Source organism: Marmota marmota, unplaced genomic scaffold, assembly GCF_001458135.2.
Source record: "Marmota marmota marmota unplaced genomic scaffold, marMar, whole genome shotgun sequence".
NCBI classification, from domain to species: domain Eukaryota; kingdom Metazoa; phylum Chordata; class Mammalia; order Rodentia; family Sciuridae; genus Marmota; species Marmota marmota.
Genome location: NW_026000026.1, coordinates 47416913 through 47437901, shown reverse-complemented (window position 1 = coordinate 47437901; position 20989 = coordinate 47416913). Strand labels below are relative to the sequence as shown.

The 20989-nt window shown below is 38.4% G+C and overlaps 1 protein-coding gene across 1 annotated transcript in view; it reads left to right on the top strand.

Moving 5' to 3' along the window:
* Nucleotides 1-11133: 11133 nt before the first annotated feature.
* Nucleotides 11134-20989, top strand: part of Napb (NSF attachment protein beta) — a 45098-nt gene continuing 35242 nt past the window's right edge. The window contains exon 1 of the mRNA XM_015483568.2: nt 11134-11321. Coding sequence (XP_015339054.1) covers nt 11224-11321 — 98 coding nt within the window. The 5' untranslated portion in view covers nt 11134-11223. The remainder of the gene's footprint in view (nt 11322-20989) is intronic.

The following is a 20989-nucleotide window of genomic DNA, read 5'->3' as shown; positions in this document are numbered from 1 at the left end:
TACTATTGGACCAATTCTTTTTTGTCCCCTGAACAGTCCTGTTCTGGATAAGCAGAGTGGCTGTTGACCTGGATACAGCACGGACAGGAAGGAATTCTCTTTGTGACCCACTCTACAGCAGACACAATCTGTGACCCTCTTGAGTATTCCAAGGTGTGGTTGTGGAGAGCATTGCTCAAGCTGCCAACAGCAGTCCCCATGGCAGCTGTGGTCCTTGTCCCAGGAGCTGCCGCAGAAGGACATGGCTGACCTTGACTCAAAATGCCCTGAGGTCCTGAGAAGCAAGCCAGCAGCAGGCACACAGAACCTCAACACGTCAAGGTGGTGCTACAGATGGCTTAAGCTGGCATTGCCTCAAGAGGCCCAGCGGATGTGTTCTCTTTCCAGACTCAGAAATCTGAGAAATCACAAGGCTCAGAAAATCAAACATCCTCACTGTGCTGTGCTTCTCCCTGGTTATATGAGATGGAAAAGGACACACAGGGTGGAGGGGCTATTGGTAGGTCATCTTCTTCATCTTGTCTTTTTATTTTCTTTACACAGATGTTTTCCACAATACAAGATGACTCGCTAGATGCTAAACAGGCTACTCCATTTAAATTAGGTTCTTTTTTTTTTCCTTTTCTTTTTGATTAAAAAATTAATTAGGTATAATAATTAGACATTTTGGGGTAACTGTGATATTTTGATTCATGTGTACAATTTTGTAATGATCAAATCAGAGTAGTTAGCATCAAGTTTATTATTTCTATGTGTTGGGAACCTGTAAAATACATTATGTTAAGTGGAATAAGCCAGAGGTAGAAGAAGAAATGACCACATGTTGTCACTCACATATGATAGTCAAAAATACTGATCTTATAAAGAAAAAGAGACTAGGGACTAAAAGTAGCTGGGAAGAGGAGGGAGAGGAGGGGTAGAGCAAAGTTAGATGACAGGTACCAAAATACAGGTAAACAACAACATCAATGAAGGCCTATGCTGGTGAGGATGCAGAGAAAAGGAACTACTGATGAGAATGCAAATTAGTATTGCTGTTATGGGGAATGGTGTGAGGATCCTCAAATAAATCTACTATAGGATCCAACTATCCCATTTCTGAATATATATCATAAGGAAATTATATCAGCATATCAAAGAGACACTGTATGCTCATGTTCACTGCTGCACTATTTACAATAGCTATATCATGGAATCAGCTTAGGTGCCCATTAATGGATGAATGAATAATGAAAATGTGGTACAAATATACAATAGAATATTATTCATCCATTAAAAAAATAGTGCTCTATACTTAACAGCAAAATGGATGGAATTGAAGGACACTGTGTTAAGTGAAATAAATCAAACACAGAAAGGTAAGTATTTCTCATATGTGGCTGCTTTTAAAAAAATCACTCTGAATATGGGATAATGATTATTAGAGATTGATAAAGGAGACAAGGGAGGGGGACAGAGAAAGGTTGGATAATAGGTGACCAAATACAGTTATATAAAAGAAAAAAGTTCTAGTGTTCTACAGGACAGTGGGATGACTACATTTTACAATAGCCTATTGTATATTTTATGAATAATTAAAAAAGAGAAGCTTGAAGTTTTCAAGCACAAATTAATGATAAGGAGTTGGAAATGTTAATTACCTTGATTTGCTCATTATACATTTTATAGATGTATCAAATTATCATGCTGTATTTCATTAATATGTACAATTAAAATAATAATTAATATAGCTCAGTGGGTGGAGTGCTTGCCTCCCATGCACAAGGCCTTGAGTTCAATCCCCAGCACCACAAAAAAAAAACTTTTTAAATACAGGTAAATAAGAAGAATATTTTCTAGTGTTCTATAGCACAGTGACTACAATTTACAACAATTTATCATATATTTCAAAACAGCAAGAAAAGAGGATTTTAAATGTTCCCTTAGGTCCCACTTTGAAAGCAAATAAAAGGAAAGGAGGTTCCATGGATTGCTTCTGCTTTCTGCCACTATCTTTCTGTTTTGCTGTGAGCAGATGACCATCTCACCAAGGCAAAGAGCAGACAGAGTAGAAAAAGGCAAAGTGTTTATTGAAATACTCTATATCTGAAAGTTCAAGGCCTTTGCCCATTTTTCTATTTGGTTGTTTATGTGCCATTGATTTGTGGATTTCTTCAGCCTTGATAAATTCCTTTGGGTATATATGTTACAAATATCTTTTTCTGGGTTGTAGCTTGTCTTTTCATTTTATTTATGGCACATTGGTAAAAAGAAGTTCTTAACTTAATGGAGTGAATATATTGATTTTCCCTCTTCTGGTTTGCATTTTTGATGTCTCATTTAGGAACTCAAGGTCATAAAGCTTGTTTCACTAAAGCTACTTTCCTATATTTTCTTTCAAACATTTTAAAGTTTAGCATTACCCATTTATGTCTATAATCCTTTTGGACTTTGTGCATAGTATGTTTTCTAAAATATAGTTCAGATTTTTTTGTATCTATGGTTATGAGTAAGGGTGCCCTACCATTGTCCTTTTCCATATTGTCCTTTTCTGGTTTAAGTGTCAAGGTCACACTGGCCTCGTTCAATGAGTTGAGGAATGTGTCACTCAGGGTCTCCACAGTAAACAGAGGTATACTGGCAAAAGACAAGTTCAGGAGGGCTTATTTACAGAATGTCTGCACAATGATGTAGGTGCAATGGAATCACAGTTCACTGCAGCCATGGCAGCCAGGCCAGCAGTCCTTGGACTGAAGGATGAGGGGACCAGAGGAAAAAAATCAGAGTCAGAAAGCACTGGTTGGCCACACTGTAAAAGAACCAGGGGAGAAATATTGTGACCTTACTCACGTTCTCTCCTCTTTCTTATACCTGAGCCCCTTGTTGGCCAAACACAATCAGATATCACAGGACTCAATAGTCCTGAGGTAGAGAGCAGCATACAGTAGGTGTATTTGTCAGGGTTCCCCAGAGACAGAGCCAGTAGGAATATACTTGTGTGCATGGATGTATGCATGTATGTGTGCATACATGAAAGTGTGTACATATATGCATATGTGGTTGTATACATCATGTGTGTAATATGCAGATGCATATACACACATGGGCTATACATGTGTGCACATATATATGAGCATGTGTGTATTTTGTGGGTGTATGCATGAGTATATGCATATGCCTGTGCATATACATATGAATGTGCATCCCTGTGTGTATGTACATGCTAATAAGTGTGTGTACATATATGTATGTGTGTGCATGTGCATCCATATGTGTATATATACATCTGCACATGTACATGTGTGCATATATGTGTGTGCGTGCACATGTGTTTGTACATAAGTATATATGAATCGATTTATTCTAAGGACTTGGCTCACACAATTATGAAGGATAAGAAGTCCACATTCTGCCATTTGCAAGGTGGAGATACAGAAAGCCCACACATAAAATCCCAAAAAGGAAAAAAATGGTACTAAACAGAATGTGAAAGGGACACTTGTTAAAAGTATGAGAACTGGAACAAGAAGGCAGAGAACACTGTGACCTTAGCTGGGAATGTATGTTTCAGAACATTCATGTTTTCCACCACTCTGTTTTCCGGGCATGACTGCAAAAGCATCACAAGTTGTGGTTTTAAGATTACAAATAAATTTTGTAAAGTTAAGTAGATTTTCAAATATGTAATCCATGAATAATAATGATAGGCTGTAATTTTAAAGCTAGTAACTGCAATGCAGAGCAGGTTTACATAGACTTAGTTTCCAACTGACTATGAAGGATTGCTAGTACTACCCATTAAATAAGCCTGGCACAGTGTGGTCCAGCTAAGTAAACTCTCTCACTTTTCAGAACGAATGTGAATACTTTCCATAAGAGCCAAATTTGATACAACTCAAACATGACACAATGGGAAAGGGTTATGTAAAATGCAATGCATTCGATCATTGGCAATTAACAATTAGTCATGTGTCATGTTATGGTTTGGACATGAAATGTCCTGAGCCTGAGGGGCTACTGGGAGGTGGTAGATCCTATAAGAGATGGGCCCTAGTAGAAGGAAGTTGGATCTTTGGGGGCATGCCCTTGAATGGAATAGTGGGACCCCCTGATCCCTTTCTCTCTTTGCTTTCCAGCTTCCATGACGTTAGCAGTCTTTACCTCCACATACTCCTTTCTATGATGTACTATGCCACTATAGGCCCAGAGCAACAGAAAAAGTGACCATGAACTGAAACTTCTGGAACCATGAGCCAAAATAAGTATTTCCTCCTTTTAAATTTGTTTTTTTAGGAATTTTATTTCCTAAAAAAGCTAACATGGCAGGGAAACATTCTGAGAAATGTGTCATTAGGAGAATTGTCATTGTGAAAATATCATATAGTTACACAAGCTAAGATGGCTACAATGTTACTAGGCAATATAAATCTTATGAGACTACTATCTCATAATTTGTGCATCATTAACCAAAATGTCATTGTGTTAGTCAACTTTTCCATTACGACTATGAAATACATGAAATTAATTAACTTATAAAGACACAAGGTTAATTCTGGCTCACCATTTTGGAGGTTTCAGTTTGTGGTCAGATGGATTCACTGGTTTTGGGTCTATGACAAGGTAGCACATCATGGCAGGGAGCAAGAGATGGAACAAAAAGAGAGATAGGAAGGGGATGAGTCCCACTATTCCCTTAAAAAACACACCCTCAATGACCTAAGAACTTCTAAGCCTCACCTCTTAAAGTTTCTACCACCACTATTGCACCATGCTAGGGAATAGCCTTTAACACATACAGCTTTGGAAGACAGTCCAGATCCAAAACGTAACAGTTGTTATGTAGCACATTACTAAAATTACAAGGATTTATAGCAACACAAAAAACATGCTTCATAAACAAAAAATATAACCTACACCTTAATAATGAGTATATATTTGGAAGTTTGATGAGTATATATTAGAAGCATGATGATAAGAATAATAAATGAAAACACTCTCAATAGTTATGTAGAATTATGGGTGAATATCTTTTTTCCAAAAATTTCTTTGTAACATTAAATAATAAGGTGAAATAAAATCAAAGGGTCTGGGGGAAAGAAATCACTTTTCTTTCTAAGCAACTATGTCTGAGGCTCAGAACCATAGATTTGAGAAGATCTAACTTAAATATAAATGAGAAAGATCTTAGAATATATCATATTAAATTGTCTATTTTGTTGTATTCCTATTTGCCATGCTTAAAAGCACCAAGATAATTTCAAAACTTGTTTATAGACTTTTATGCCAATAAAAAGAATATCATTAACCAATGACAATATATAATAATGTATTTTAATATATTTACTATTTATTATGTTTTATCTAAGATACTTATGTATACTTAAGTTTACCTTTTTCTAATTTATTTGGTCCAAATTTTACAGAATAATTTCTTAAAGAAATGTTAAATTAAGCCAGGCATGTTGGTGCATGCCTGTAATCCCAGCGGCTCAGGAGGCTGAGAAAGGAGGATCGCAAGTTCAAAGCCAGCCCCAGAAAAAGCAAGGTATTAAACAACTCAGTGAGACCTTGTCTCTAAATAAAATACAAAATAAGGCTGAGTATGTGGCTCAGTGGCTAACCCCTGAGTTCAATCACCAATACCCCCAGCAAATATATATATATATTAAATTATATTTTAAAAGCTGTATCTGGGAATATTTGTAGCAATTTGGAAATAATGTAAAATGTCAACTCCCCTACACACAAATACACACATGCAAATTAATGTTTTGAAAAGTTTTCCATTAAAAAAGACATACCTAATTATTCCTCTGAAATTTGCTATTCATAGGTTGTGGGATTTTGCAAGTCCATGAAGAAAATGAAAAGAATTCACTGTAAACAGAGCAATTAAATTCTGTTTCTAAAGCTGCACAATCTTTGTTGATCAATTGTATTTCTTCTTCTGTGAAGTGTCTGTTCAGTTCTTTTGACCATTTATTGACTGGGTTATTTGGGTTTTTTGGTGTTAAAGGTTTTTTTTGAGTTCTTTATATATCCTAGAGATTAATGCTCTCTATCTGAGATGCATGTGGTAAAACTTCTCTCCCATTCTATGGACTCTCTCTTCACGTTATTGTTTCCTTTGCTGAGAAGTAGCTTTTTAGTTTGAATCCATCCCATTTATTGATTCTTGATTTTATTTCTTAGGCTTTAGGAGTCTTGTTAAGGAAGTCGGATCCCAAGTTGACATGAAGATTTGGGCCTACTTTCTCTTCTATTAAGCTCAGGGTCTCTATTCTAGTGCCTATAGAGAAATGCAAATCAAAACTACTCTAGTCTGAAAAGCAATTATCAAGAATACAAGCTACAACAATCTGAAGCAAGGAATAATGGCCCAGGGCGATGCTGCCCCCCCAGAAGTAACCCCCATTTCCCTCATCAAACATCTCCTCTTTGAGTGACTATCTACTACCACCAGAGCACACCATAGCCCTAACCCGGGGTCGGCGTAGGCTGCAGGCTATGACCTGTAAGGTGCTTGTGATTATATAATACCACCTATGGAGAAAGCCCTTGTGAAAACAGACGTTCAGATAGCTCTTCCTTCTGGGTGTTATGGAAGAGTAGCTCCACGTCCTGGCTTGGCTGCAAAACACTTCATCGATGTAAGAGCTGGTGTCATAAGATAAAAATTATAGAGGAAATGTTGGTGTTGTATTATTTAATTTTGGCAAAGAAAAGTTTGAAGTAAAAAAGGGTGATCAAATAGCACAGCTCATTTGTGAAGAGATTTTTTTTATCCAGATATAGACACTGAAACGGGTTCAGGAGGTTTTGGTACTACTGCACAGAATTAAAATTTAGGTCAAGTATAGAAAATGAAAATGTTATTTATTTTCTTCTTAAAAATAAAGACTTTCTGCTTAAACTGTTAGTATTTTGCATGACTATAAAGCTAGCTTTAGCTTCTAAAAGTTTACTTTTTTACGATAAAGGAAAGAGTTCCTTTGTTAGTATCACACGGAAACTTGTATTTCTTCAGTTTATGGTTGTATGTAAATCTGCTTTATAGTAATCTAATGCAAATTTTTTAAAAAATCAAATGTACATTAATTTCAAAATTTTAAAAAATATTCAATAAGTCATATCCTTTCAACTTAAAAAAAAAGAATACAAGCAATAATAAATGTTGGTGAGGATGTGGGGGAAAAGGTACACTCATACATTGCTGGTGGGACTGCAAATTGGTGCAACCGTTATGAAAAGCAGTATGGAGATGCATCAGAAAACTTGGAACAGAACCACCATTTGACCCTGCTATCCCACTCCTTCGTATATACCCAAAGGATTTTAAATTAGCATACTACAGTGACACAGCCACATCAATGTTTATATATACACAGCTCAACTCACAATAGCTAAACTATGGAACCAACCTAGCTGCCCTTCAACAGATGAATGGATAAGAAAAATGTGGTATATATACACAGTGGAAATTACTCAGCCTTAAAGAATGAAATAATAACATTTACTGGTAAGTGGGTGGAGCTGGGAATATCATGCTAAGCGAAATAAGCCAATTCCAAAAAACCAAAGGCTGAATGTTTCTCTGATATGCAAATGCTAATTCACAATAAGGGAGGAATAAAGTTACTTTGGATCAGGAAGAGGGGAGTGAAGGGAGGGGAGGGGGAATAAGGATAGGAAGGATAGTAGAATAAATTGGACATTAATACCCTATGTGCATATATGAGCATGTTAATGGTGTGATTCCACGTCATGTACAACCAGAAGAATGAGAAGATATTCTCCATTTATGTATGATGTGTCAAAGTGGATTCCACTGTCATTCATGTATAACTAATAATAAAAAATATTTTTAAAAAGTTGCACAATCTTATTCACATTTATGGAAGATATTTATTTTCATTAATGTGTTGCTTAATGATTTTGAATGAATAACCTTTTGGAATGGACTCTATTCTTCCCTACTTTCTCAAGCATAGCACACTGCTTTAGAATGGTCTGGCAAGGAGCCATTCTACCATTTGTAGACAAAACAAAGGCTGAAATGTCATGAAAGGGGGCATCTGAAGACTCTGGCAGTAGCCTCAGGAGAGCAAGACCACTGTGAGGGGGGCTGCTCCTCAGCCTTGGGGCTCCAGCTTTATAACTTGCTCAACATAACCAGAGTGGACAAAGTGAGGACTGACTTTCTCACCTACCAATGGTTTTAATCTATCTACAAATCTGTTGAAATTCCCTGGCCCTTAACCAGAGTTGGTGTTGATTTATCTCTGCTTGAATGTTTGTAAGCTTTATCAACTTGTTTCAGTGTAGAAAGTGATGCCCTATAACTTTCAATATCATTAAAGGTATACCCATCTGTCAGGAGTGGTGATTTGAATCACAGTCTCTGTCCAGTGGCACGCCTGCACTGGGAACTTCTTGTGCAAAGATGCAAGTTAAGACTGCCCAGTGCTATGGTGACATCCTGCTTAAAGGAAGTTCTGTGCAAGCCAAGGGACTATCACTCTTGACCCTGAGTTCAGACACCGGCTGCCAGGGGTAGAGAATTATGAGCGCAAAAAGACAATTATAATAGAACCTCGTCCTTCAGACTGCTTGCTTTGAAGAAACTTTCTCACAGAAAACCCCCTTGATGTTAAAACCTATATAATAAATGTGCTGAGCTAACTCTGGGTCATGCATCCCTCATCAGGGGATGAAGCACCACCCAGCCCCAGCTTTTCTATGTGTCTGTTTGTCGTTTCTCTATCCCCCATTGCTTTTTGCCAATTTCTAAATTAATGGCTTGCAGGTTGCAGCACCCATCTGCCAAAAACTCTCTTTCCCCTTCTAGAACACATGCAGATGGCCACACCTTTTACCCACACAGGCCATTTTCTGACCCTGCTTCTCTTAAGAGAGAGGTCTTCTTAGAGGGCTTCAGTGCTGCCTCTGTGGACAACCCTTTGGAATGGGTATGTGGACATTTCTTCTAATGTAGCCTCCTGTGTGCTGATTCAGACTGAGAGACTATGTGTCCACCCCAATCTGCTCCTGGGGAAAGGTAAGCAGGCTCAGTTTTGTTCTTCCTTGTCCAAGGTGCATATTTTCCTGCTTGATCTCAGAAAATGACTGAAGCTTATTCCTCTCTTTTCTTAATAAATGTCCAGAGCTATAAGTCAAGACGCTATAATTCTAATCATTGTCCCCCAAAGGTCCATGTGTTCAACACTTGGAACCTAGAGAGGTGCTTTGGGGAGGCATTGTGAACCTTTAAGATATATGTCTTAGCAGGACGTCCTTAGATCATTGGGGTCATTCCCTTAAAGGGGTTTGGGGGATCCATGGCCCTTCCTATCTTTCTTTTGACTCATGATGTAAGTGATTTCCTCCAACATGTGCAGCTGCCATGATATTCCAGTAGGAGACAGTGCCCATAGACTTCCTGTAAGAAAGAAGAGAATGAGGTAAATAACCAGAAACAACCAAAAATGTTAAAATATATCCCTGTCACCTTTCATTACAAATTTTAGGTTAGAGGAGATGATCCATTCTAGCTCCTTTTCTGCTGACTACAGATTTAAGAGTCTAGAATTGTGATCTTCAGGATGGAGGTAGAGGGCTAGGGATGCAGCTCAGTGGTACAGCACTTGCCTTGTGTAAGGCCCTAGGTTCCATTTCCAGCATAGTGGGGAAAGGAGAAGTACTGTCTATATTACGGGTGGAGAATTCTTTTTTAAATCTGCACTCCAACTCCAAGAGATACTGACATTAAAAGATAGTGGTCTAGGGATCAGTATTTTCTGAATATCCCGCATAGCTTCTTTGTTGAGCCAGGTTTGGGAACTGTTTTGATCAACACAGTAATAACTTGGGAGTTTTTGAGTTGGCCCAGCATGCTCATATACTGCTCTACTTTGCAGATGCCTCTGTCCACTTTTTGCAGCCTTTCCTCTCTTTGCTCATGAATTTACTGCCACCTCCAATTTCCCGCCTTTTCCCCTATTTTGCTCCAAAACACACAAATTCTGCTCCAAAACACATAAATCAGTTTTTCAAAGTCAGAATAATGCACACAGTAACTGCAAATAAGCTGTCCACAAAGAATTGAGATTTCCCTCTCTCTAGAATATCCTGTGGTGTATGAACTTAGTGACATGCTTTAATAACTTTTCCTTCTAAGGTTTTGGCCCCTCTTGCTTTGCTTTGTAAAAACAGGCTTCATTTTCTTATGTAAATTTTGCTTACCAAAACCCACAGTGTATTTATTTAATAGCTTAAAATTGTCATAAATTCTCATTTCTGATATAAAAGTGATATAAAATTAAATATACGTGATTCTTATGTTTGCTTTATCACCTCTGCTTTAGCATTACCAAACACAAATGGCCTAGAAATTATGTTAAGAAATAATTCCCTCTGGAACAATCCTGGAAACCATTGGCACAGTATTGCTATCTATGGATACTTCTCTTAGGAGATTATAAGTCTTACCAGCAGATAGGGATTTTGTTCCAGGAGATCCACCCTCTGTGGCAGGCATTATGTAAGGGATAAAAACACTCAAGGGCTCACATCCACTTAATAGAATTCAGTCAATAAAAAGTAGATTGTACACATATGGCATATATTCATTTCTAATGAAGGAAGAAAGGACCAACAAAAAGTTGCAGTTAGGAGAAAATCAGAAACAACTTTGAACTTATATCAGGAAGATGAGCATTCTTAGACGTCTTGTTCTGAGAGATAAAAATAACTTCGCCAGCTGTTACTCCTATTTTGGAGAGTTATGGGGTAGGCATCACATGGTTGATGAAATTGCTCTCAGTGGCTGCATTAGACTTCGTTTTGCAGGATGCTGAGAATTCCTTCGTCCATCTCAAGTTGAGCAGGGAATCCTGATGCTGTATGTTTTAAGTTACCTTTACAGCAAGCCACAGGTCCTTTTCCAACTCCCCATTCTTAAAACATTCAAGTCCACCTTGGCTCCGGACACCTCCCTAGGGCCACGCCCCCAGCTCCAGAGCTGGGGAGTCAACGGTCTGAAAACCCGGCACCCGGCCTTGCCCAACGGCCTTCTGGGAACTGTAGTCGAGCCTCTCGCGTCTCCGCAGCCAGGGCAGGGTCGCGGACTACAAATCCCGAAAGGCCTTGCGCTCCGCGCCTGCGTTCCCGCGGCCGTGAGAGGGCGAAGGCGCCGCGGGCGCTCCTGAGCCTCCTGAGCAGGCTGAGTGGACTGCAGCGGCTGACATGGACAACGCCGGGAAGGAACGAGAGGCGGTGCAGCTGATGGCGGAGGCCGAGAAGCGAGTCAAAGCCTCCCACTCTTTTCTCCGAGGGCTGTTCGGGTGAGCAGCAGAGTGTGCGTGCCCTAAGGGATCTCCGTACCGGGCCCCCTCCCCAGCCGGCAGCCACCGCAGAGTCTCCCACCCGCTCCCTGTGTCCCCCAGAACGTACCTGAAAGCCCTCAGTTCCCAAAGCCCTTTAGAGAACCCCTTCATATCCTCAGCGACCCCTTAAGTCCCCCAGAACGCCCCCGAGGTGCTAGGTGGCCTCCGGCGAACCCCTTGGGGCCCCCCAGAACGTTCCCGGAAACTTTGGGCCCCACATGCCTTCCAGAGAACCCTCTTGGCCTCCAGTGCCACTCTAGATACTCTCCTCAGGCCCTCAGTGTCTCCCTGGGTCCTGGAGAGTGAACCCGGGGCCCTATATGACCTCCAGAGAACCCCCCTTGGATACGAAGAGCACTGGGGCATTCTGGAGGGCCAGGAAGACCCTGCTAGGACCCCCAATGCCTCCCTCAGTCCTCCCAAACGCCCACCCGGACCCTTTGACCCCACGCTCCCTCTAGAGACCCCCCTCCTGCGTTCTTAGAACGTGCCTAGGGGTCTCCAGTCTCCGTGCACACTTCAGAGCCTTCAACACGCCACGCTCCCGGAGTCCCCAGAACCTTTTAGGGGCCCTTAGTCCAAGCACTCCTGGAAACCCCCAGAGGTTCTCAGCCACCATCTGCCCTCCAGAGACCTCCGGGTACCCCCTCCCCATTCCCTTCGGCCCCGGAGGTGGCAGCGCGTTGGTGCGCAGGGACCCATACCTTAAGTGGCTAATGCTGGCAAAGGACCCCACTGGCGTGGCGGGTGGGATTTTGCTTTTGGCCGCCTTTAAGCCCACATTGGATAGTGGCGTCGGGGGAGGGGCAGTCAGGGGACTCATCCTGGCGCCTGCCCAAGAGTCTGGTGGCTGTCTGCTGAGGTGCAAGGGGTGGAGCCCCCATTCCAAGCGGTCGTGCAACCGCTGGCCTCTGCCCAGGGGCCTTGTGCCCAATGGTCATCTAGTAGATACTCCTTGGATGAAGAAATGCATTTCCTCAGCATAGTATTTTTCCTTTGCCAAAGACTGATTCATAGCCAGGGCCTCCTGTTTGATTAAGGATAACGCAGCTCTTATTTTAAGTCAGGATCTTTTGGGAAATCCCATTAATTTCCTGTAATTCTTCCACGCTGTCCTTGGGAAGGTTTTAAATTCGGACCTCTTGAAAAGCAGAGGTTGCACTGGCAGCTTGTTGAAGAAATCTGGGTTGTTGATTCTGTGAATGATTCAGCTGTTTAAGATGACAGTGGCAGAAATTTTGTGTGTGCATGCTGTCTTTTTTTCCTTTTGAAAATGAAAAATCCTCTGCCATCACTGAGAGCAAATTTTTATTCTTGAGAAGGACCAGTGGTACATATTTAGCCATTGCATTATAGACACAATTTTATTTCTATACAAATTCAATTGGCACTCTTAGTTCAGAAAACACACTCAATAGGTTTTGACTTCTTTTTGCCAGCCTGATTCTATACAGTGCCTGGTAGTGCAGCCTGTAAAGATTCATAAAGAAAAGGGGCCCTGTCCTCAAGGACACATAGCTGGTTTCTAAATCTCTCATGTGATATGTGGATTGAAGATATGGCTATAAATTATGTATTGTATTTCTCCTTTAAAGTTGTAAAGAGTATTGACTAGTATTTGGTGCTAATGCCAAATAATAACACTTTTTCAATTCACAAAACATTTAAAATTTATGCAGATAAAATTTAATGCCATAGCTTCTCACACTGGGGGGTGATCAGTGTATTAAATCAGGATATGCTTGCCTGCGAGAATCTGTACTTGGCAGAGGAAAAAGCATGACAGTGCTGAATGCTTGTCTCAAGACAAAAACTCCATTTGGCCAAAAGGTATTTTGTTGTGTTGGAAAAGTAGGTCAAATCTTGAGCCAAAAATCCTAAAAAGTATTTTTAAGAACCTTTTTGTTTTTAAAGAAACATCTCTTTGACTGTTGTTACCCTGTCTTATTGTCAGGCCATATAGGAAAACTTCATCATTTATACTCAGTTGGCACAAAAGCTGTTGCATTCTGTGTCTGACACATAGGCACTGCTGGTCAATTTATTATCCTAGCTTTGAGAACTGGTTTGCTTTTCTGTGCCTCAGTCTCTGCTATAGATGGGGATATGACTAGTACATGTTCTAATTTGTGAGGATCATGGAGTTTATGTTTGTAAAACATTTAGATGATGGACTTGGAGATGATTAAGGGAATATTAATGTGCATATTTATCAAAACTTTAAAATATTGTCAACTTCATTACTTATCAAGGAAGCATAGGGCCAAATGGATTAAGTGACTTTCCCAAGATTTCAGAACCAAAGACTTGGTTATTGACCTTTTAGTGAAATAAACACCTGAAAATCCTAACCAGGTGAAGTGCCATGCAAGTGTTATTTGTGTTCTGAGGACTGTGTTATATCCAGTAATATTTGACTCCTGAAAAGTTCTGGGAAAGAATAATACTTGGAGTTTCATGAGTTTTAATAATACTGTATAATTACTTGAAGTAAAAAACTGGACTTAGTTTCACCATCTTAATAGAAAGACTGAGATATAAATTACCACTAAACAGGGAAGAGAGGTGGGAGGGAATGGGAGGGAGAAGGGGAATTGCACGGAAGATGGAAAGAGACCCTCATTGTTATACAAAATACATATATGATGGTGTGAGGGGGAAGGAAAAAAAAGAGAGAGAGAAATGTCTCACAGTAGATTGGGTAGAGAGAGGGGAGGGGGGGATAGGGAGGGCAGCAGAATACAACAGACACTAATATTGCTGTATGTATATACATGGCTGTATAACCAATGTGATCCTGCAATCTGTACACGTGGAAAAATGAGAATTCATACCCCATTTGAATCAAATGTATGATATGTCAAGATCATTGTATTGTCTTGAGCAACTAATAAAATAATAAATAAATAAAAACAAAAAAAGAAAGACTAAGATATATATCTTATTATATAGATATTATATCAATTTTAAATGTTTAGAGTCCTTTGTTACATGTGGAATCATATGTTCTTGTAAGCATCATCTTTCTGGACTGGAATATGTGTCACTCTACCCTGACTTCCTCCCCATTATCCTGTATTTAAAATATTATAGTCTGTCTCCCTGTCATACTCCTGAATTAACAACACAGAATTAATAACATACATATTGACCTGAGCACCATCAGAGCTCACATATTTAAGAACTGATTAGCTGGTGCTTTCAGGGGAACAGGTGTTACTTTGAAGAGGTGGCACCTATTAAAAGATACTTGGCATATTGCAGGTTTCTTCACATATCACAGATATTCTTAATATTCTAACTGCAGATTAAAGCCTTTCATTAGTTCACCTCCTCCTTTACTCAGTATTTACCCCCCACCCACACTGCTTTTTATAGCATTATTGTATTCTCAGTGCTATTCCATAGCTCTTGCTTTTTTGTTGCTTTTAGTAAAATTAAATAAAAATATTCATCGATACAAGAAAACATCAAATAATTGTTCTGTGTGTAATACACAAATCCATTATTTGTCTGCTTGGTAGGCAAGGTGTCAGTGTTCTTTCCCAAAAGATTCCCCCCTCCCCACTACCTGCAATCCCCCTATAAGGGATGCAAAATTGCAAGAAACCACTGTTAATTATGTGTTCTGTTTTTCTGTTTGACTGCAGGTTAGTTAAATAATATGTTTTTGTAGCTATGGAATCAAACCTTACTTTTTCTGAAGGCTGTAGTATAATATAGTGAAACTGCTACCAAAAGAATTGTGTTGTCATTTAATTTGTTGCCAGAAATGAGCTATGGAATTTTGTAGTTAATTTCAAATTCTAATTTAGAATCTTAATGAATTACTAGTATGATCTTAAATTGGCCTGAGTCTGACAGTAATAGTTTTGAATTGGAAAGATCTCTTTACAAGCTTACCATCTTGTTGCTAGGAGACCATAGATTGAGGATTAGTAACCTTACCAATGCATATCAAGAAAGTGGTACTTAAGAATGACAGTGGAAAGTTGTTCCTGATAATGCTATCTTCCCCTTTTTTTTTTCAGTGTTCTCAATCTCAGAGGTTATTTTTTTAAAAAAGCTAAAAATCTGGCAGTGTCATTATAAATTTACTGAAGATCCTTACAATCTATAAGCTATTTGTAAAAATTGGGAATATTTCTTAGCATTGTAAGCTCTTATCAGTATTCTTCACTAGGCTTTTTCAATGAAGATTGTATATCTAAGTTTTTCCACAATATAATGGACCATTTGGTAGCCTTCATAAAACATTTAGGTCTTTCTCAAGTTGTGATTCATATTCAAATGTAGATTGAATTTTTAAAAAATCATTTTTCAGATTTATTTATAGAGACAAGTGATATAGTATAAGCCAATACATGTATATTTCTTATAATTTAAGAACTAGAATAATGTACATGCTAGATAATTATTATATATTATATTTAAGAAATAGAATACAAATTATATGTGGGAAGACAATGCATGGACTTTGGCTCTAATTTACTATTTTAGTGACCAAAGCCTAGTAAGTTAAACTTGGAGCTTCTGATTATTTTAGCTTTCAAATGGGCAGAGGGACAGTCATTGTTAGGATTGAATGAGGTGTGAGAATGCTTAGTCAGCTGCTCAGAGCTGTGTAACTTTTCATTATAATCATTTAGTTTTCTGATTTTATGTCAAGTTACAATTTGTATATCAAATGATAAGTTGTCTGCAGTGGCTTTTTTCTGTTTGCAGCTTTGCATTGTTTGCTGTATCTCTCGTTTTGGAAGTCTGTTTAGAAGAGATATCGCACAGTGATGGTGTATGGCTCCTTGGGAGTCTATCCTCTTTGGTTTTTGTGTCCCAACTCTCACCTAGTTTGTGGCATGCACTAGGCACCTGGTCATTGTTGGTGGAGAGACTGAATATATTAATGTTAATCCTGTTTTTTTTTTTTTTCCTTTAAGAGCAAAGGGTGTACCATAGTAGTTGCACATAGTAGAAAGGTACAAAGTAGTGTAAAGGGTTTCAGTTGAACAGTAAAATTCTTACACAATCTTCCCTCTTCTTTTTTTCTTTTTTCCCTCTTCTGATGGTTACCGTCATAATTCTAAAAAATTTCAGAACATTTCTACTTATAATTTCTTCATCAGTATTGATACTGAAAATGTTACAGAATTTACATGATTTCCATTTCTTCTTTGGCCTTCTGATTTTACTTAGTTATTTCTCAATCTCCAGACATTCCCTTTAATATGTAAACAATATTTAAACCTGTAATTCTGGATCTGTGCTGATTAATGAGTGTCCAGGACACTGGATTACCCTAGTTATAGGAGACTTTACATGTTATTTTTAGACCTTTACATTGTGTTCATTTGATTAGATGATAAAGTCAGTAAAGCCTTTTGTACCTTCAAGTCATTTTTAGGGACTAATACGGTTCACAGTAAAGAAACTTGGAAGTACAATTTCAGAATAACTATTTCTGTATTTAAATGCAGCTTAGTGTAAATAATAATAATTTAATTGAAATCTAATAAATCAATGTTTTCTTAGCTTAAATTATTTTTTCATGGTAAGCAATTATCTGTTGATCCTGCTTTACTGCTTGTTTCCATTAGGCATTATTGTTGTATTTTGAAGGCCTTTTCAGTATCTGTAGAGGTAAACCTTTTGCTCCTTTAGAGTTACTGCTGTGGTCAATAGTGGGTAGCCTTATTTTTGAGCTATCCTTGCTTTCTTTCCTACAATAAGCCTTTCTGGATTCTACTATATGGGCTCTGTTGGATCCTACTAATGGGCTCTGTTGGATTCTGATTTTACATACTTTATTTAGATTTGTTTTACTTAACAATTTTTTTTTAGTGTATAGTCTTTATCAGGTTGAAATGTGATGTTACAGGTGCCTCATAAAAAAAATGGAGGAGCCAGGCATGGTGGTGCACACCTGTAATCCCAGCAGCTCAGGAGGCTGAAGCAGGAGGATTGTGAGTTCAAAGCCAGCCTCAGCAACTTAGTAAGGCCCTAAGCAACTCAGTAAGACCTTGTCTGTAAATAAAAATAAAAAAAGGGCTGGACATGTGGCTCAGTGGTTGAGTGCCCCTCAGTTAAATCCCCAGTACCCCTCAGGGCCCCCCAAAAAACATGTAGGAGTAGAATCCACTTACTGTGAAACCATTGAGTGTTTTGGTGGTATTTCTTGGTAACTTTCTGTTTATTTTTTTCTTTGGAATTTGGAGTGTTTAACTTTTCTGTTTGTATTGCGGTATGTTTTGATAAAGTATTTTTCTAGGAAAATTTTCATGTAAGTTTTTAAAACTTTACTTGCAGAGTTCTACAACTGCTCTATTTCAGTAGTTCTTGTCACTCTTATTTTTGTATCTTGTCACTTTCCTCTCTTTTTCCTTGATTCTTTTGATCCTTTCTGTCCAATTAGTATTTTGATTTATTCCACTGGTTTCATGTCTTCTGCCTTATAAAATTCTGCTTTACCTTTATTACTTTATTTCAACTTTATTTTACTTTCTTTTGTTTTTCCTGCAGGCTGTTTTGGGGGAAAGAGATATTAATTTGCTGTTTCCATGTTGTTAGTATGGATCCAAATATTTATGGTTTTATTTACTAACTGTAGATCTTTATGTATGATGTCTTCATTTTCGTTTGTTTTCCCTCTGATCCAAGAGTTATTTAGTTGTTCAGTTGTTTATTCCAGGCAGAAGAGCCTTTCTTTGTATACGAATTTCTGGTTTTACTTTATTATGATTAGACAACTTCTTGAGATTTTTTTTTTTTTGCCACCTAATATGTGTTTGTGTTTCATGAATGACAGAATGAGTATTCTCTTATCAGAGGTTGATAGAGATCTGTAAAATCGAATTACTGATTATATTGTCTGTGTCTTCTTTGTATTTATATATCTATCTAATCTGCTTTGGAATAAAGGGGGTGTATTAATGTCTCCTATAATTAATTTTTTTTGATTCTTGCATCTTTTGTAGTTTCTGATTTATGAAAATAACTACTGTGCTCTGATACATACATAGTCACAACTAATATGTATAATTTTGTTAATTTTATGTTTAGCATTATGAAGTGAACTTTATTGAATTTAATGCTTTGGAGCTCAAATTCTGCTTTGACTGATTTCAGGATAGTAATCTCTGTTTTCTTGTAGTTTGTATTTGTCTGCTTTAGGACTGCGTTATGTAAGAGGATCATAACTTGTCCAGTTGCCACATGCTCTGTGCTGGCCAGTTCCCTCTCCCCTTGGAGCCTGTGGAGGCCATGTGACTGATTTGAGGAGGTATCAGTGGAAGAGACAGGTGATCCTTCTGATCCAAAGAATAGGGACCACCAAGGCAGCTGCCATGGGTTTTCCTTCCCACCCCTGCTTCACAAGAAAATAAGAATATATCCCAGATAGATGCTTTCCAGAATAAAGAATGGTGACACTTAGAGAAAGAACCAGTAGCCATAATCATCCTGCAGTAATCAGGAAAATGAGCAAGATACACCTTTGGGAGATGTTGGGGTTATTTGTTGTTGTGACAAGTCTAAAAAAGCCAATTGATATATTTGGTATACTTTTGGCTATTTTAAGCCTTACTGAATGGCTTTTAGTTGTGTTTCTTGTACTGTGCTTCTTTTCCCTTCATTTAATTTTCATTCACTTCGTTGTTTTCATTTTTCTCCTCTATAACAGTAGAACCTATTCTTTTCTGAGATAAAACAAAGACTTCATTTCTGGGATGATTTTATCCTTTTCTGTCTTTCAAGAATCTATAACATGGGCTGGGGATGTGGCTCAAGCGGTAGTGCGCTCGCCTGGCATGCGTGCGGCCCGGGTTCAATCCCAAGCACCACATACAAACAAAGATGTTGTGTCCCCCGAAAACTAAAAAAAAAATAAATATTAAAATTCTCCCTCTCTCTCTCTCTCTCTCTCTCTCTCTCTCTCTTTAAAAAAAAAAAAAAGAATTTATAACAAAACTTCATCTTATTTTTTGTACATTTCTGGTCTGAGTTTATATTTTTACTTTTATGATGTACTTATATCTGCAAGATTTTGTTAAATATTTAAATCATATGGGGTTGTTGTTTTCCTCTGCTTTATGTTTGTTTTGGGAAGTACATTTTTGTCAGCTGCAGTTTTCCTTCTTACTTCATAGATGGTAGCTTTGTGTGAATACTGCTTCTCTTTTCTGTTAAACGTTGTCAAGTTTCCCAGGCCTACATTAGCACAGGTTTTTAAGATGGGAGATGAGGGAGTTGAGTGACTTCATAGGTTCTGAGTTTGCTCTTTTCTTTTTTTAAAATATTTACTCTTAAGTTTTAGGTGGACACAATATCTTTATTTTACATTTATGTGGTGCTGAGGATTGAACCCAGTGCCTCACACATGCTAGGCAAGCACTCTATCACTAAGCCACAACCCCAGCCCCGAGTTTGCTCTTTTCTGTTAGTACAATTAAATGCAATTTCTGGGCTGAATGGTGTTATGTGGAGGGGTGGGTAGAGGCTTGGTGTTTTCCAGTTCTGATACGCCTTTCTTTTGGAAAGATTCTGAATGTATCTCCATTGTTTGCCTGCCTTCCTTTCACTGCAAGGCTTCATAGAGCAGCCTCCTCTTTGTAAGTTGACCCCTTTGTGCCAGAAGCAGTGTCTTCTGGAGATGGCCACCCTTAGCAAAGGCCCTTCTTCAGTTTCCAGCTGTAGTGCTCCAACCCTCCAGGTCTTACTCCTGGTCTTTCCTCACTGTGATGGGACTAACCCTCAGTAAGGAATACTATCACTGAACCTCCACTGCAAGGACTCTTCTGTACTCCCCTCTTTTGGCCACAACTCCCTCCTGACTTTAGCAGGGGCTCTGTTGGATCTGCTGGTTTAGTATTTGTGTATTTAGCCAACATTATCCTTTAGAAATTGAAAAATCATCAGTTATTTTTTTAAAGATTGAAAATTTAGTTCAAAGATTTAATTTTTATAAACATTAAAATTTACTGTTGGTAGGGCTGAGGTTGTAGCTCAGTGGTAAAGCATTTGTCTAGCATGTGTGAGGCACTGGGTTCAATTCTCAGCACCACATATAAATAAGTAAAATAAAGGTCCAACAACAACTAAATATATATATATATTTTTTTAATTTACTGTTGGCAAGTAAAGTTGTGTGCAACAGCCATTTCTAAGTTTACCTGATAGTTGCTACTCTTAGCTTTCTTATGTGTTTATCCTGATTTTATTTATTACTGGATCCAGTCTATACATATTTCCCTCCATAAAAAAAATGACTGCTCTGCCTATCAAGCTGAAACATTGGAACTGTTGCCAAAGTAAAGTCCAGCTAACTTTGTTTGACATACCTGTTCTCATCAACTATTTCAGGAAATTATGCCTTAACACAGGTACTTTTTGTCAAACAGTCCTTAAATGTCTCAGATTGTTTCCTGTGTCTGAGAATCTATAATTAGTTTTTTCTTACATAAACAAAGTGAAATGCTCTCAGAATTGAATCCAAGAATCCAAGGCATATCACTGAGAGCTGCTCACCTCACTGACACAGTGCTGGCTGCTGGCCAGGTAGTGTTTCTCTTCCTATCTTCATCCTGATTGCTTATGAGAACTAGCAGCTGATAAGTGACTGTACATTTGAAGTG